Source organism: Anticarsia gemmatalis, chromosome Z (genome assembly GCF_050436995.1).
Source record: "Anticarsia gemmatalis isolate Benzon Research Colony breed Stoneville strain chromosome Z, ilAntGemm2 primary, whole genome shotgun sequence".
NCBI lineage: Eukaryota > Metazoa > Arthropoda > Insecta > Lepidoptera > Erebidae > Anticarsia > Anticarsia gemmatalis.
In genome coordinates this window covers 9,242,314-9,260,519 of record NC_134776.1, presented here as the reverse complement: position 1 = coordinate 9,260,519, position 18,206 = coordinate 9,242,314, and the positions used below count along the sequence as shown (strand labels likewise).

The 18,206-nt window shown below is 34.4% G+C and overlaps 3 protein-coding genes across 3 annotated transcripts; all 3 read right to left on the bottom strand.

Annotated features, from left to right (window-relative positions):
• Positions 1 to 17: 17 nt before the first annotated feature.
• LOC142986515 (lipase 3-like) lies at positions 18 to 1,602 on the bottom strand. The gene has a single exon (XM_076135031.1). It carries the CDS (start codon positions 1,556 to 1,558, stop codon positions 137 to 139), a length of 1,422 nt encoding a protein of 473 aa, XP_075991146.1. The 5' UTR covers positions 1,559 to 1,602; the 3' UTR covers positions 18 to 136.
• Positions 1,603 to 6,135: 4,533 nt separating this feature from the next.
• Positions 6,136 to 8,058, bottom strand: LOC142986458 (lipase 3-like). Its single transcript, XM_076134974.1, has one exon. It carries the CDS (start codon positions 8,039 to 8,041, stop codon positions 6,539 to 6,541), a length of 1,503 nt encoding a protein of 500 aa, XP_075991089.1. The 5' UTR covers positions 8,042 to 8,058; the 3' UTR covers positions 6,136 to 6,538.
• Positions 8,059 to 16,110: 8,052 nt separating this feature from the next.
• LOC142986425 (lipase 3-like) lies at positions 16,111 to 17,706 on the bottom strand. Its single transcript, XM_076134926.1, has one exon. The coding sequence runs from the start codon at positions 17,664 to 17,666 to the stop codon at positions 16,218 to 16,220; it is 1,449 nt and encodes a 482-aa protein (XP_075991041.1). The 5' UTR covers positions 17,667 to 17,706; the 3' UTR covers positions 16,111 to 16,217.
• Positions 17,707 to 18,206: the final 500 nt, after the last annotated feature.

Here is an 18,206-nt window from a genome sequence, read left to right as displayed (position 1 = left end):
AACAAAGGAAAGGAAAAAAAAAACAAAATTAACACGTTATACATTTTTGTGCTACGATTTATGTCGTAAATACATGTCACTTGTAAATAATTACAAAATATGAAATCGATTTACAAATGTTGGCTAAGTACAGCATCTATGTTACCTGTTTCAATTTAGTATGAATTACACTTGACTTCCTCTCGGGCATTTTAGGTTTACATTTATATTCTTCTAAAATATTCATCACATGTCTATATATTAGTCTTCCTGCACTTTGAGACCAAATAAAGTCCATGTGTCCAAAACCATTTCTTTTCACACTATGATGAAACTGGACATTTTTCAATGCAAATATAAGCTTTTTAACGTCTAATTCCTGTGTCAACCAATCTGATTCCGAAGTAAATAAAGATATAGGCACACTAATACCCTTTAAGTTGTATGCCGGTGGAAGTGCTCCGTCGTACTTCAGATGGTTTCTTGAGTATCCGTAGTCAAACCGTCGGAAATGTCCACTTTCTATCAATTGCAAGTAGTGCACCATAGTCTTCATAGATCCACCGGCAGGCACGTGTGTCAGGATATTTGCCATGAGCATAGCGTCTGTGATATTTATTCCACCATTCGTTAACAATAATAAAGGATTTGCACATGACATTTTGCTTGCTCTACAATACTTTTTGATCATTATCCTAGATATTTCTCTAACAGACTTTATAGGTAAATCTGGCCGATTACTCAGTTCCACAATATGTCGCAATGGCCCTTTGGAGTTATACATGAAGGCTAATGGCGCCAACAATATTGCCGCTTTGAACATGTGATTGTATTGACGATACGTCGACAGAAGCACTAGCAAAGCCGTTGCTCCCATTGAGTGACCGATGTAAAATAAGTCCGAATTAGCAGATCTTCGGCTGATGAATTTTATCGAAGCTGGCAAATCATAGATGCCCATTTCGTGCCAAGAAAAATTCCAGTAAGTACTTTGTTTGTAGGAGTGGGCACAAGAACACAATCCAGAATATTTGGAGCCCCTGGCATTCAACAACCACACATCATAACCACGATCAGCTAGCAAATACGGCAACGCTTTACCTGGTCCCAGAAGTAACCAGTCTTCAGCACTACCCAGTAAGCCATGATGTAGAATAATGGCCTGGTTCTTTTTTTCTCTCACCCACGGTAGAATTTTATGAATCTTCAATATATGACCATCGATAGTTTCAACATCATATGATCTCTTCCTGTATCCATGTGATTTAATGAGCTGCGTCGTGTTCATTTTATTGTCCAGTTCAACGTTGTTTTGTAACAGTCTTTCGATGGATATGTGATATTGTGTTACTGATTCAATGTTTTCTGGAAGTTTGTTAACACTTACGGTTTCCTCGGTAGTACCTGGAAAACTGTTTCTTGATTGTTGTCGTATATCACGAAATTTTCTCATATATCTGATTAGCGTAGATATTATGGAATTTGTTTGTATCTCATTTGCAGAACATCCGGAGTGAAATTTATCAATGTGACGAAAATTATTTAAAATAATTATGAACAGGGTAAGTGCACGTAGCATATTAACGACCACTTATAATATCAGAGAGATGTACGAGAGGCCAGGTGCTCTGTAAAACAACAGTTTTATTGAAGAATCTATTATACTTATAATAATGTTCATAAACACTCCTGGTCAAGTATAAACTATTTTGTTTTAGCGTTCCCACCAATCAATCGGAATACATGGACTTATAGATAAATAAAACAAGTTTATATTGAATTAAAATGAGACAATGCGGATAGAGCGGTGAGAAGTTAGGAAGTAATTATACCTATCTCTTTCGAATAGACCATTTATTCATTAGTCACCTCTGATCATTGCGGTTAAACTGTGTTTCATTGAAACATCTACCATAGAAAGATAACTTTTTCTCAAAGAATTCTACAAACTTTTCAAGACTTAATCTCGGCATAAATAAAATAGAATTGATAGCGTTCCTAGAGTCACTTTTATACAAATGCACAGCTAACGGTGTTACTTTCTTTTTAAAATAGCACTTTAATATCCGTAAATGCTGTTCCCTAATAAATAATACCTACTTTAAATGTTTTCACGATGTCAGCATTAATTGAAATATATTTCATATATTTTTTTCAAATTAATAAGTGAACGGTAATGAGTTATAACCAGAATTGATCGTAGAGCTTATCATGAACTTAAAACCTTCATAACACATTTTAAAACAAACTACTGTCTTTCCGTTTGTATCAAAGTAAAAAACATTTATTCGGTTTTCTTATAGGCTAAGCGATTTTCAGACATTTATTTTATGTACAATCAATCAATCAAGTCATTACTTAAGGTATTGTTTATATCGAATGAAAAATAATGACGATTTTAAATGTCGCGTAGTAGTCGCGTGATTTTTTTTTATCAGGTAGCCAGAGTTTTTTACAATGTACTTAAAATTATTAATTAAGGCTCCGAAACGTTGATCAGGTTTCATACAAAATGTATTGATAAAAAGCCGATTGTCGATAGTCGATAGTAACAGGAACTAAGAAAACTAACTAGCTGACCCGCGCAACTTCGCTTGCGTCACATAAGAAAGGATGGGTTAAAAGTTTCCCCGTTCTTGTAACATTTTTCACTGGTTCTCTGCTCCTATTGGTAGTAGCCTGATGATATATAGCCTATAAATGGAGGCCTTCCTCGATAAACGGACTATCTAACTCTGAAAGAATTTTTCAAATCGGACCCGTAGTTCCTGAGATTAGAGCGTTCAAACAAACAAACAAACAAACAAAATCTTCAGGTTTATAATATTAGTATAAATGTCTGGCAACGTTTTTTAGTTTAATTAAAAATATAAGGCTTCTTTATTCGTGAATATCTATCAGATAGATAACTTATTCTTACATCTGATGTTTATTTAATTAGCAGATGGGTTATCTGATACTTCTTTTCAGGCGGTTAGTCTGGTACTAAGTACTTAATTACGGTGAGCGAACTTTTTTAATAGTTTTAACTAAACTTACCTATTAGAGACTAACTTTAAAAAGCACTATAAGCGCGCTGGTAGTGGGAAAGCCGTAACACTTTTTAAATAATGTTTAAATTAGCTCCTTTTTAACCTTGTTTAATAATAGGAAAAAAAATGTTATATTTTTGGCGTATGCCATTTTATTGAAGTTTAAAAGTTATTTTACTTGTTTAAAAGTGCTTCCTACGTGTTTTGATCTAAAATCATCCATTTTAATTTATGTAATACTTGGGGTATGCTGAAAATTCGTCATTTTACGTAGATGGGTTATATTTGTATCTATGGGATACTACTAAGTAAAACTTTGCTTTGAAGTCCTGTTTGTTCAGTAAGAATTATAAGCATTCCGATTGTTTTTCAATCGTTATTATGATCAAAATATTTATTATATCAACTAAATTATAATTCAAATGGTCGATAAGCTGGCAGTATTGTTGCATCTATGTGTATCCAAGTATTGCTTCCTGCTATTTCGTCCTTGTGTGTAGTCCCGAAACTAAACGTCTCAACTTTAATCCAGCACAGGATCAGCAATGTCAGTAACTTTTATGCAAAACTTAGACCTTATCAAATGCCTAAATATACTTCAGAATTACTCACATCTTACTTAATATCTTCCGCTACCACTGACTATAATATCAATCACAATTTAAGCGATTAAATAGTAAAGTTAATATATTTTTGTAAAAACTACCGTTGTGTCACCATTCAATGTTGACCCCTACAGTTACAAAGGCTTTTTGCGATTAAATGTCATGTCATGAGCATTTTATAACGTTGTTTATGAACACATGCTCTTGGAGTCAAAAATGACAAACAATTGTAGCCGTATAATGTTTGAGATCTTTTTAACTTCATAAACTACAGCTACTAGTTTAGGAAGTTAAAAAGAACTCAAAAATTATGCGGTTGTCGTGTATTTAATTTTACTATAAATTCTTGAAATTATAACCCTTCATTCAATTTTTAAACATTGTGTTGAGAATCAAAATTTAAATTTTGTTTTATGAGTCCTTGCACAATGTTTTGTTAAATGTGTTAAAATGTAATTATAGGTATTAGTTCCAACCACAAACGTAATAAGCCAATGTTCCTACTGTCTTACTAATAAACGATATCTAAACTCTGAATTAAATTATTTATACTTACAGTGTTTTGTCACTTTCAATCAATTTTGAAGCTGCTTAAGAGTAAAAAATCTGGGGGCACGGAAGTGCCCCCGCAAGTCGAGCAAAAAAAAAGCGGCACGGCCGTAACATCCTTTTCTCGAAGCAATTCGGGCTATTTTTGACACCCCTATAATTTCGTTGTGGATAAAACAAGAAGCCTGGATTTTCAGCAACTAATCAGTCATTGTATAAACACGGTATATTTAAAATTTCAGTCAATTTGAACCCGTAGTTTAAAAATGACAACTTGTTAAAATTTTGAATTTTGTCACTCACTGATTCACTGACTCACTGACTCACCGATCATCAAAAGTCTAAGGTACTTCTAGCAGACTTAGAAGCTTAAAATTTAGAATACAAATAGGGTTTAGTGTCTTAATCATGGGAAAAATTTAATATTTTCTAATTTCGGTCCAGTTTTCTAAATACACCAACTGCAACAATAACTTTGTAATCCCATATAAATGTATAAGATTACAAGGTTACATTTGCAGTTAATGAATTATTATTACTATAGAAAATAAAATAATAAATAGGTGTAAATAGGTACCTACTATATGAGGCATAACGGGAGGGGGTAAAGAGTGGGTAAGGGTGTTTAGCCCATCAAACTGAACAACATTCCCATAAGAAAATATGTTGAATTATGAAAAAAAAACGTCTTTCCATACAAATTGGACTTATGTTCGCTCTACAAAAAGAAGTGAGATGCCATCAAAAACATTCTGTAAAAACCTCAAGTCTCGCCGTAAAAAGTTGTGAGATCTATATAATACCAAGTCGATTAATCTATTTAGTCTCTACTTAAAGGACCTTCTGTCTTAAGTTAATTCGTATGTTATTATCATGCCAATTTTAAAAAAATACCTTTAAAACAAATAGATCGACTTGGTCATCGCAAGAAAACACACATTCGCCATTATTAACATTTCAGGAGCATTAACTTCTTGTCGTGCTGTGTAGTGTGATACATACTAATAATCAAATCATGCGATGGCCAAGTCGGTCTATTTGTTTTAGAGGTATTTTTTTTAAATTGGCATTATAATAACATACGAATTAACTTAAGACAGAAGGTCCTTTAAGTAGAGGCTAAATAGATTAATCGACTTGGTATTATATAGATCTCACAACTTTTTACGGCGAGACTTGAGGTTTTTACAGAATGTTTTTGATGGCTCACAATTTAAGCGATTAAATAGTAAAGTTAATATATTTTTGTAAAAACTACCGTTGTGTCACCATTCAATGTTGACCCCTACAGTTACAAAGGCTTTTTGCGATTAAATGTCATGTCATGAGCATTTTATAACGTTGTTTATGAACACATGCTCTTGGAGTCAAAAATGACAAACAATTGTAGCCGTATAATGTTTGAGATCTTTTTAACTTCATAAACTACAGCTACTAGTTTAGGAAGTTAAAAAGAACTCAAAAATTATGCGGTTGTCGTGTATTTAATTTTACTATAAATTCTTGAAATTATAACCCTTCATTCAATTTTTAAACATTGTGTTGAGAATCAAAATTTAAATTTTGTTTTATGAGTCCTTGCACAATGTTTTGTTAAATGTGTTAAAATGTAATTATAGGTATTAGTTCCAACCACAAACGTAATAAGCCAATGTTCCTACTGTCTTACTAATAAACGATATCTAAACTCTGAATTAAATTATTTATACTTACAGTGTTTTGTCACTTTCAATCAATTTTGAAGCTGCTTAAGAGTAAAAAAGACAAAACACTGTAGCATAAATTATCTAAATTTGCACGACTTTTAGAAGCAAGAGAGTATGTATTTATTGCCACTTACTATTCAATTAAGCCCCTTGTAATATTTGTAGGTTATAGTTGCAATGTCAAAGGTAAAATAATTAACAAATGAATATAAATAAATTTATTTGTAGCAGACATTACAGAACATTATCATAAAAGTTCGGAAGATTCACTTACAATCAGACCGTCTATATTGTTCTACTTAATATTTAATTAACGCTAATTCTAACTTAACTATCAGCAACGTTAATATAATAATAGTATTGCTAGTAGACTTAGATAGCTTATTAATACATATATTTTAGATATATATTATTTAGAAATCTAGTACGAGCGACCAATGGCATTTATCTTGACATACTCACAAAAAAGGTACTGGTCACAATCAATTGATCGCTTGAACAAAACAAGATGAAGAAAGAAAAGTAATATCTATTTCTTATAACTTGTATTAGTAATTGTAAATTATTGCATAGTTTCCTTCGTCAATTCAAGGTTTACAAAATAAATGCAACAAAAATGGACTGTTACATTAAAATATTGCTAATATCAGAACATATCGGTATATTCTTAGTTACTAGTTTTCACTGTGGTTCGCCTTGTGGCATGCAGCCGTTTATTGCTGTGAGTCAGTTTGTACTTTATCGGCGAAACTTGTTCTAAAATTTCCATTAGCGGTGAAAATACCAGTTTTGGTGCATCCTTAGCCCAAACAAAGTCAAGATGACTGAAGTCATTTCTCCTCACGATGTGGTGAATGTACACATTTTGTAATTTAACCATCAAGAGCGCTACGTCTGACGTAGTCGACAACCAATCTGAAGGAGAAGTAAACAACGATATAGGTAAAGTGATGGCTGCCAGGTCATATTTCGGTGGAAATTTTGAATGATATTTCTTAAGGTTGCCATCCACACCGTAGTTGTACCGTTGGAAATATCCACTTCGTACCAATTGAATGTAATGTAACACAGTCATCGCTGATCCTCCTGCCGGCATGTGACTTAGAATGTTGTTCATCAAATCATCGTCCAAGATCTCACCGCCATTTGCTAATAACAATATAGGGTTCTGACATGACTTCTGATTTCCTTTGCAAAATTTCTCAACAATGTATGGAGGAAATTCTCCTTCTGACAAAAGCTCGTTTGTGCCTAAAAAATTTAGAGCAGATATGCCACCTCTCGACCGAATTTCCGCCAACTGCTTCAGAGGTCCCTTAGCGTGGTACATAAATGCCAACGGTGCTAACAAAACGGCAGATTTTAGCTTTTCGTTATACTCAGGTATAGTAGACAGGAGCACCAGTAAAGCCGTCGATCCCATAGAGTGACCAATAAAATGTAAATCGGCTTCGTTTGTGTATTCTGTGATGTACGTCAAAGTCGCTGGCAGATCGAAAACGCCTATTTCATGCCACGTAAAATCCCAAAAATCGTAGGAGTCTATGTACCAAGTTGTGTGTACTTTTGAATACTTGTTGCCTCTAGCGTTCAGCAACCAAACATCATAGCCCTTATTAACTAATAAATAGGGCAAAGCCAATTCTGGTCCCAATATTAGCCAGTCTTCAGAGCTCCCGAGTAGACCATGGTGCAGGACGACCGCTTGTCTCGGTGTTTGATTCTCAGGTATAATCCTGTGAATCGTTAACACATATCCATCCGAAGTAAAAACCGTATGAGTTTCTGATTTGAATCCGTGGGATTTTATAATTTGCGCGGCATCCATTTGAAGTTTCATAGGCATTATCACATGTGTTTCACTAGCAGACGTCCGGTTAAGTCGCGGTGCCATTATTTTTTCTTTCTCTTCTTGCTCCTGTTCCTTGCCTTCGTCGCCCAGATATTTTAAGAAATCACTCTCTTGCCCTTCCTTTTTGTGCTCCATGATTTTCGTTTTTTGAAACAAATTGCTCACATCACCGATATATTTTCGTACTTTAACCATGATAGAATCCAAAAAACCGACATTCTTTTCACTTGTTGCCATACACACTGCATTTAATTTCACATAGTAGTAGAAACTATTAAAGAATATGATGTAGACGCAAAGTGCACGAACCGCCTCCATAACCGCTCGCAATCCGAGTAGCGTTACGAATGATATCACATACTACACAACAATTATTTTATTGGAAAGCATAGATAATATCATGTATTAGAACAATTCCAAAACATATCTATTCTAGTAAAAGAAGTTTTGTCTATTGTGTTGTTCAAATACGTGTGAAGTGTGCGTTGTGCGGCGAACAATGCAGGGTTCCGTATTCAATACGTCTTGCTGACTGCCCAGTTCGAGTTCTATGAAAATTGCTGATTAGTTTTTTCTTTAAAGAATAGTCTGTGTTCGTTTTTAATAAATTTCGTATGAACATACGTTTTAGAAGTATGTAAGTCTTCACAAAATGTGATCATTTTTCAATAGAACTATGAAAGTTATGTGAAAGCTATTTTTTAACATACAGATTCGTTCGTTACTTAATTACTGAACATTGCAGTTATCGCTCTATAATCAAATTCGAGATAATAATCTATTAGTAAGCTAGTTACAGTCTTTAAGAAAACCTTGTGACAATATTTAAACTTATCACAAAATTAATTTCATAACTAAGTAATAATATAAAATAATTATGCAAAGAAAGAATATTTTAGAAAAACTAACAATTTCATCCGCTAAACTAACCGATACTTATCCAGAAAGTTGCAATTGACACTAAATCTACATATGTCATTCCAGACTAAGGTGGCTGACTTTTTTCGAAACTAATATATGTTTTGCAAAATTATTACGCGTATAAGACAATGAAATCTTTACCTTACATAAATAATGTTGAATTTTCTTGTATGTAAAAGTAATTATGGCCTATTTCACAAGCTCTCGATTCGTATCGATTATTTTTAAAATAGAAAACAAACAGATTATCTGGTTTATTCGCTGTATTTTATATGTCAGCTATATCAGTGGATAATCTATCCGATCATAATTTATAAAATAAAATTAAGCTTTGAGGTATCAAGAATATGTTTTTTTTAAATTTTACTTCAATCTTGGACTTTCAAATTCAATTAGCATGCAATGGATTTATTGTAGTAACCACGGAACTCTAAAAACACAGTTCAGTTTCAGGCATTGTTTTCAAACAATTCAAGAATGAAATTTAAGTATAATAGTAGATTTTGGCTATTCATTGTATTTCGGTATTCGTCTTATGTCACAGCGCTTTGTACAATAATGCCTTTCATGGGAACATTCCACTTTTTATTATATACCCCTAGAAAATTGTTAAACACATTTTTTGAAGGCATGCCAAAGTCCCCAACCCGAACTTAGCGAGCGTGGTGGACTCAAGGCCTAACCTCTGCCTCGTTCGGGAGGAGACCTTGCCCAGCAGTGGGATAATAACAAGTTAAAAAAATAAAAATAATATGCCCCTATTGTACCAAAAGGTTAAAGGCAGGGTTAAACCCGCTTTTAGTCATTTAGGATGTTAGTTCTATGTAATAACAGGAATATCTTTTGCCATATACCGGTGACGTTAGGAAACTCTGGCCTACCCAAAAATATGTGTCTAAGTTACACAAAAATAATCTTGACCTGTCTTAACGTACGTGTAATTGATTTTTGATTTCCTCAATGTGACGACACTTGCTAGTATATCCAGATGTATTAGAAAGACTTTACCCACTTAGTACCTCTTTCGTATTCAAAAGTAGGCACTAGAAATGTAATGTAAGGGAGGGAAAACAGTAGAATACCTACTTTTTCATAATAATTTCATCTTTTCTTCTCCGTCTACAGCATTCTTTCTTAAACCTAAATATAAACAAATGCCGTCTATCACGGAACCCCAGAATAAAATATTGCCCTAATCAGACTCTTCACCGTTTTGAAATTTTCATAAACGAAAAAAATATAATGCATTGTTGTCCCTCATCGCTCACCCTAATACGAGGTAATACTTTAATGAAATTCATTAGCTGCGCGTTCGTGGATAAATTTTTATGTTTATTTCGTAGAGGGTTCACACCCCTAAATATAAATACTGTGATGAAACTTCACATAGTTGGGATAACGACTGAATGTTAATTAGAAATTGTCGTGACTATGGTGAAGTGGTTAAGTGAGTCATACTGCTTCTATCATGCTAGAAGATTCTGGGTTTGATCCTAGGAACAAAATTATTTTTATGTTTCTTTGTGTCCGTTTTTCGTAAGAGGAATCACGAAAAAAGATAAATCCATGGTTACGTAATTTAGTTACAGGCTTATATTAAAAAGTAAAGTGAAGATCTTCCTGAAATTTTTATTAATACGAGACAAAGTATTTTGAAGAAAATAAAAAGTACCAAATATCTATACTTATAATAAATCTGTAGAGAGGTCAATTCTGTACTTCGAATATATTTAAAAAAAAACCAATGGGGGATGTTTAGTAACGGATACTGATACCGAATCTGCAATTTATAATTTTCTTTTCTGTCTGTCTGTCTGTCTGTCTGTCTGTCTGTCCTCCGTCTGTATGTGTCGCTATCACGTAAAAACTACCGGATAGAATGCACTGAAATTTGGTATATGCATAGAATAAGTAGTGGAGCAATTTCTAGGATACTTTTTATAGCATAAAATTTCAAAGATTTTTAGAAAATTGAAAAAAATACGTAGAAATCGTTTGAACCTGCGTTTCCCTATAGAGACCATAGATGGCGTTACAATCCATTTCACAACATTCGCATAGTTAACGCGGCGCCTGCCGTATCGATACCTGTTGTTCGCACCAACCAATAGATGGCGTTATAAACCGCGACAAAGCATGTTTTTTCTAATTAATTTATTTTGATGGCTTTATTGTAAAAAAATACCTTTGAAACATGCTATACATTTAAAAGATTTTTAAACATAAATGTTGTATGATATATTACACAAAAATGTTGGTTTACGTGGGTCCGGTGCGATCGGGATATCCTAGATGGCACACCGAGTAATTTCGTTTGTTGTCGTTGTTCGCCGCAACTGACAGATGGCGTTGTTGTTCGAATCACATAATATTTAATAACCAAATTAATTGGTTGCATTAAGGAAATAAATTGGATAGCTATGAAACAGACTATGTGGTAAGTTTTAAAAAATAAACAACGGATGATATAAGTATAAAAAATAATTACGGGTTACGCGGTTTCGGACGTATCATCGCAAGTATACATTATTACGCGTCTGAAGAGCTCCGGCGCAGATAGGACCTATAATAATATTCTGAATCCAGACGGGTAAGCAATGGTCAGTCTATTATAAGGTATTATATTTTACACTGTAAACTGCTACGGATACAGACGAGAGCGGAAAAGAAGGTAACCACAGGAAATCAGGCCTGCCTGAGCCTGTGTCACATTGTGTGCCTTTCGGGTCCCTTTCGTAAATAACCATTAGATGACAAAAGAGTTGTTAACATTTTTATGTGTAGGTGTATCGAGTGCTTCGCAATTCGCGTGCTCAAACGAATAAGCAACAGTACGAAATTCACGCGAGCGGAGCCGCACGGGTCAGCTAGTAAGCCATAATTCTATTTTCCAACAAAGGTACACTTTCATAAAAACCTGACAAACCTCAGAAATGTGCAAAGCGCGCCCGTAATAAAAATGCCACTTTTTTACACCAATACAAGTTTATCAATATGCAATGTACTGCAACATACCACATCGACGATTGCAAGCGGCAGTGTCATTGCAATATAGGGACCAATCCATTAAACGCCCGTGGATAGCGCAGTTGATAAAGCGGTCGGCTCGCAAATACCATTGCGGCAGGTGTCGTAGGTTCAATTCCCATATGGAATATTTTATTGCTTCGTCTGGATAGTTCGTTTTAGTCAAGGCGTATTTGTAGGCTTGCAACTCCCTCGTGATGTATTACTACTTAAAATGTAGTGGGAGATGTAAAAACAGGTCACTAGCGAGCATCGTTCTTCCAGTAGTTTCATATTAGCAAACGGATTTAATTTGAAAATGTATTATGTTCCATCATTGGGATAAAATCCATAGTGTAATAGTTACAAATGGTTCATTTTGACTGTATGTATGACCCAACCTATAGACACATCGGGCAATTGGAAATCGATACTTCCTGCATTAGTTGCAGTGCAATGAAATAACACCGAGACGTAAAAAATAGCAATGCAACAGCAAAAGAACTTACACATACGACTATTCTCATATAACATGACTTTTGGAATACCATTCGTAGCGGTGCGCCACAAAGACTTGAATTTCATTGACCTGACTTACAAGCATTTTTACCATCCAAAATTCCTAAAAACGTACAAATCATAGTTTTATCGCAATTCAGTCTACATTTTTCATGTTCAAATAGAAGCGGAAGGTATAAACAAATATCCTCGGACCCATACACTGAATGTCTTTTGTATAATTACCTAAATAATGTCCTTTGTTCTCTGAAAATCGAGAGAGAAAAACGTAAAACGCCCGCAGATATTTGCTCTCAGTCTGTTTTGTGCAGGTTGTCATGATTTTATTGGCAAACATACGGCGGGAGCATGTAGAAATGTCCCATTGTAATCTTATTTCAGAGACAACTCCGTATTTTACTCCAGTCTACATTTTCTAGAAAAATGTGTAACAAAATAAAGGCTTTTAATCTAAAGTTGCAGCACAACTCGTTCATTTCCATCGTGAGTTGAAAATTAGTTACCATTTGTTCAATTAAGAGATCTGCCGCCTCAACAATTTTATTGTCTGAAAAAAAATGTACCCAAATATTTCGGTTTTCTATTTGCATTAGAATACTTCTTTTGGGAGCGAATTAAAATAAAGGATTTCAGTTAAACAATGTGGCCCGACTAATGCTCCCCGAATGGTATAAATGTAAATCTGTTTTGCAAATTATATTCTTGTGTTTTTATTCTTCTTTGCATTGTCTACTTTATTCTATTGGTAGGTTTCTTTTGTTGAGCCGATAAACAATGAAGCCTAGCTAGTTGTTAATATAAGGACTTCCGCGTATTGCAATATTACAATACTTTATAATAAATATTGATAATTTAATCATGATTATAGTACCTAGATTTCTATTCTATATCAACTTTTATAACTTTCTTGAAGGCACCTGCATCTTGCAATGGCATTTGTTCTATTGTATGCAGTACCGAGCCACAATTACTTTCAATATAAATAAAAAAGGACCTTTCAGCTACTACTAAGCATACTGTTCTTAAAGACATTAAATAACTAATAATTAATAGTGTACCAAGTCTAATTATCCCGATGTTTGAATATAGGTACATAAGAGTTGTTTTTCAGTTACACCGACCTTCGGTTGAAAAGTTTATTTAAAATAAATGTTATTCAAACAAAACTGCTTGTTTTACAAACACGAAATACCGTGTCGTCAACAGAGAGGCCAAGTTTTTTTATTTATATGCGTCTTTCTCCAATGTTCAAGTAGCAGTATGCACATTAAAAGTTTACCTTTGAGAATGTAAAATTATATGTGAACTTAAATTGGAACTGTTGTTTGCGGGTTTCTGTTCGTCGCCTCGGTACCTTGTGAAGTTTTGTCTGCATATATTTATTAGGTAGCGTCTTGTGCACTGCATTGTATGGTAAACACCTACTCTATACTTATTTACTTTATTTTCAGATGACTTTTGTGTACAAAACAAAATATATTTGTTTTAGGTAGTAAGGTATTAGTATTATATAGAACCTAAGTCATTATTAGTCTGCTCCAACAGAAGGGGAGGTCTAAGGTGCGTCGCGCTGGCCGAATGCGGTTTAAATATTTTGCATGAGTACAAAAACTGTTTTAAAGAACTCTTATTACTGGCATACATAATATGTAGTTTTGTTCCAAACTTTTTCTAAAGCAAAAATATCTTCACTCCGCTGAATTAGTACGCCTAATAATTATATTATTAGATTACAAATTGGGATATTTCAATCTTCTGGATTGTAAAATTACATATTTGTCCTTCCATTTTTATTTCTTACAGTAAAATTCATTTTTTGTCGTTCTTCATCATAGGTTTTAAGAGCTATTACTTGTTTTGTATTATTTTATTATTATTTTTCAACGACGCGACGGCGTTTAGATACTTTTTGCATAATCCAATCCCACACATTTTATGATTGTATGTACATATGTAAATCTTTAAACTAAATACACAGAATGATTATTCTGTGATCTGGGACACATACAGACATACATAATACCACGCCTTTTCCCCATAGAGGAAGGCAGAGACCACAGAACGCCACTTGGTACGATCCTTACAAACTTCCCTTGCCTCATTCACATCCATAGATCTTGTCATACAAGACCGCCGGTTACGAGTAATACGTACCTGACTTATTTTCAAGACATCGCCGAAATGATCTGTGTATATTTATGTCTTTGATTTGGTACGCAAATAGTTTATAGCCCGATGTATCATATAGGAATCTATTACTCAGGAAAACCTTCTAACACCGACGAAGTCGAAAGCAAAAGCTAGTGACACATAATTCAATTATCTGCCCTTTGATTCTCAATCTTCTTACACCTTCGCAATAACTGACTATATTTTCCAAGAAAACTCTAATTATATCGCTATACAGTCTTTACCTCATCATACCACAATCTTAGGAGTATTTTCAACTAAGCACCTTCTATCGATAACTGTGTAAGGGTTTCTAGGAAAACGGTAAATTAATCTCAATGAGAAAGGCTTCACATTAAAGGTATCTTGTGGTTAGCGATCTTAGAACGCTTTAGCTTCGAGTAATAACAGGATATTTTAAGTATATTAGCTAAGCTATTAAGGTTTCATAATTATTTTGCATATTATGTTTGTAATATAAAGATTTTACTGTTTGTAAGCAAAGGTGTTTAAAGTATAAACCAATCACTTTCAGCTAGTTAAAAGACTAAATGCATGTGTTAAGAATGTATATTAATCTGGCCATAGGTGCGATAGGTAATAATCCATACTTAATCTTTTTATATCAAGTTTTTCTATTTCTCCGCCAACTATGAACATATTTTTACATAAAAAAATTGTAGTTGCAGTAATATAAAACGGTCTTCTAGCTTGATTCAAATTAATAACTATATACTAGTGTTCATATGACAGTTATTCTAGCTGGTCCTTAATTTTTCTTAAAGAAGCCATTAAGTTCAGAAAGCTTCATTCAAAAAATGTATACTAAGATTCGGAGGAAATAAATGACGTGAAATATTGAAGGTATTCATTGACCTTTCTCTATTTTATTTTGACACGGAATACGCAATATTGGTTAAGCAAGATTATAGTCTCGTACCATAGTTTGACTGTCATTTAACTGTCAATAAGAAACAAACGAAATTTCTACGAAAAATTGTTTTTGTTGACTATAGAAAGGTTTTAGGTTTGTAATAAAAGTAAATAATAATAGTTTTTTTCGACACTGCCAGTCTTTTTCAGCGCAATTTTTATATAACTGACCACGAACTGGACGTTCGTAGTTTGTTTGTTGATAAAATATGTAAAGCGCCATTCACGTCCAAACACGACAGGGTTGCTTTCATGTAGTTTACAAAAACCACTATGTAAACATGTGTTAAAATTTCAATATTATATGCCCTGCCCAAATTCAGTTTTGTTTTATTTTGCTTCATATAATTTTTTTGATTGTTATTCTTACAAATACCATGGTGTAGGCATTAAAAATGTGCAAGATTTACCTACGTTCTACTGTTTACGAGTATATTGTTTTTATTATGTGTCAGGGCACGACGGTCAACTGCCATATTCAGGGCATAAACAAAATTTAGAAAACTCAGTACCATTTTCCTTGATTCGTGAATCGGGGCTACGACCTCGTGAGATGCAGTCCTGTACCCTACTGTTTGAACAATCGCAGTTATCGAGTAATTTTTACATTAAAAATAACATACACTAATAAGTGTTGTATCAAAACCTTAATTAAGTATCAATATTGTGGACAGAACCTTCGATAACATAAACACATCTAACTGACTTTGATCACGTGCACTATCGCAAGTCACAGGCGACGAACAATGAAAACATAGTGTCAAAATAAATATACTCTTCGACTCTTCGTTTATCAAAAACAATAATATTATGGACATAGTAAAACACACAGATGTCAATTCACACATTTACTTATAAATATGGCAACATAACTGCATAATAAGACTGCTCAGTTTTGTATATCTGTAGACATTTGGGACACCCGATGTAAGAGTACTGTATATTATTATCTCGTGTTATTGCTTATATCAAGTTCATTGCTGTTTATCTGAAACATATTCAAGCCATTTTCTAAAAATTCCAACACTCTTTCGAACACCACTTCGTTGGCTTTCAAGCCCCATACGAATTCAGTGTGAGTGAAATTCCTATCACGTATAATGTAGTGGTCGATGGGGTTCGAGATGCTAAAGTAAAGTCGAAGAACATCAGGTATAGTGGCTAACCAGTCGTCATCAGAACTAAACAACACCATCGGTAACGTAACGTCTCGTAACGTGAATTCATTCGACATATCATTATACGGGTGGAACTTTCCAGTCTTTGCCAATTGCGCGTAGTGTAGAATCGTATTAGTGGATCCGCCGGCAGGTACATGGTACAGCACTCTGGCTACAAAACTATCATTTAGAGATGAATAGTCCGGTATCCCACCGCTGATAAAGTATAAAGGATTACAGCAAAACAGTAGTGGACCTTTACAATATTTTAGGGCTATCCTTTTCGGTATTAAGCGCGAAGGTACAAACTCTTTGTTACCTATTAATTTTAGTAAATGGTCCGGCGGGCTTACTGACATAGGCATTATAGCTTTCAGAGGTCCTTCCACATTTGTCATGTAAGCTAACGGTGATAGTAATATACCGATTCTTAGATAATGATTATACTGAGGCGTCGTTGATAGCAACACCAGGAGGGCCGTGGCACCCATTGAATGTCCGATGTAATCTATCGTTTCCATATTTTCTGCAGTATAGTTTTTAGTTGAACGAATATAATCAATGAGAGAAGTTAAGTCATACTTTCCTACTTCCTGCCATGAAAACCTCCAATAATCCACAGAGTCAGGCTTCTTGTATAAATGTCCTCGGGAATAGTCATTTCCTCTCGCGTTTGCGAGCCAAACGTCATAGCCGGCATTGGAGAGAAGGTATGGTAAGGACTTTTCAGGTCCCAATAATATCCAGTCAGCAGAACTCCCCAGCAATCCATGGTGAAGTATGACAGTACGATTGGAGAATTTTGGTTTTATATTAGGGGCGGGTAATATGCGATGGACGTTGAGCAAGTATCCGTCATTTGTACGTATCTCGTGTGACTCCATCCGCCTGCCGTGGAGTGAGGCCAGCTGTGGAGCGGTCATAGTAGCAGTGGGCTCCGACTTTAATTTGATGTACTCGGCCATTTCAGTTTCGTTTTGGGACATTTCCTCTACATACTGGGCAAATGTCCTTTTGACTTCGACGTCAGGTGGAACCAGATGGTTGGGCAGGCTTCGATATGAAAGATAGCGAGGTTGGAAGATACTTCTCACTACTTCCTTTATACTTCTCACAGTCGTCACGAAAGAGGTAGCAAAGTCAGACAACTTATCATTCAAAAAGTCAAAGAAAGAACCATTCACACTTTGATTGTGGCACAAAACTACTACTAAAGTGAACATGAAAATTTTCATCTTGACACACTTGTCCCGTGGCAGGGCGCGGGCATTACTGACTGTCTCTAACGAAATTATAACAATCATGTAAGCCTCTAACATTGTACTCACAAATTAGAACAATGGCAGCTTGCAGTGATATTGTATAACATGTATATGACTCATCCATTATGATATATTCGATTACAATTAAGTTTTCAAACATTGTAAAAGTTAATCCATTAGCATCCGGAAATGGAATAAAGACAAAGTCAGTATATAATTTACTGATTTTTTCAAAACATTGTTATATAAAGCTGTATTAAATACAATAATAGTTAACTAACAATGTTTAATCGACACGGCGGCGACGCTGAAATATAAATCATTCTATAAAAACAATGATCTTTATAAAGTTATTCAAACAGCCTTTTATCTCTTTGCTTTTGTTATAATGATATCCAAACATGTACAACCAGAAAGCGGGTCACGGCGTTCCCATACGATTATGCGGAAAAATTAAATATACCGACATCAGCGAAGAAGTTTCTTGCCTCTCGCCCAGTTCGGGAGAACTTT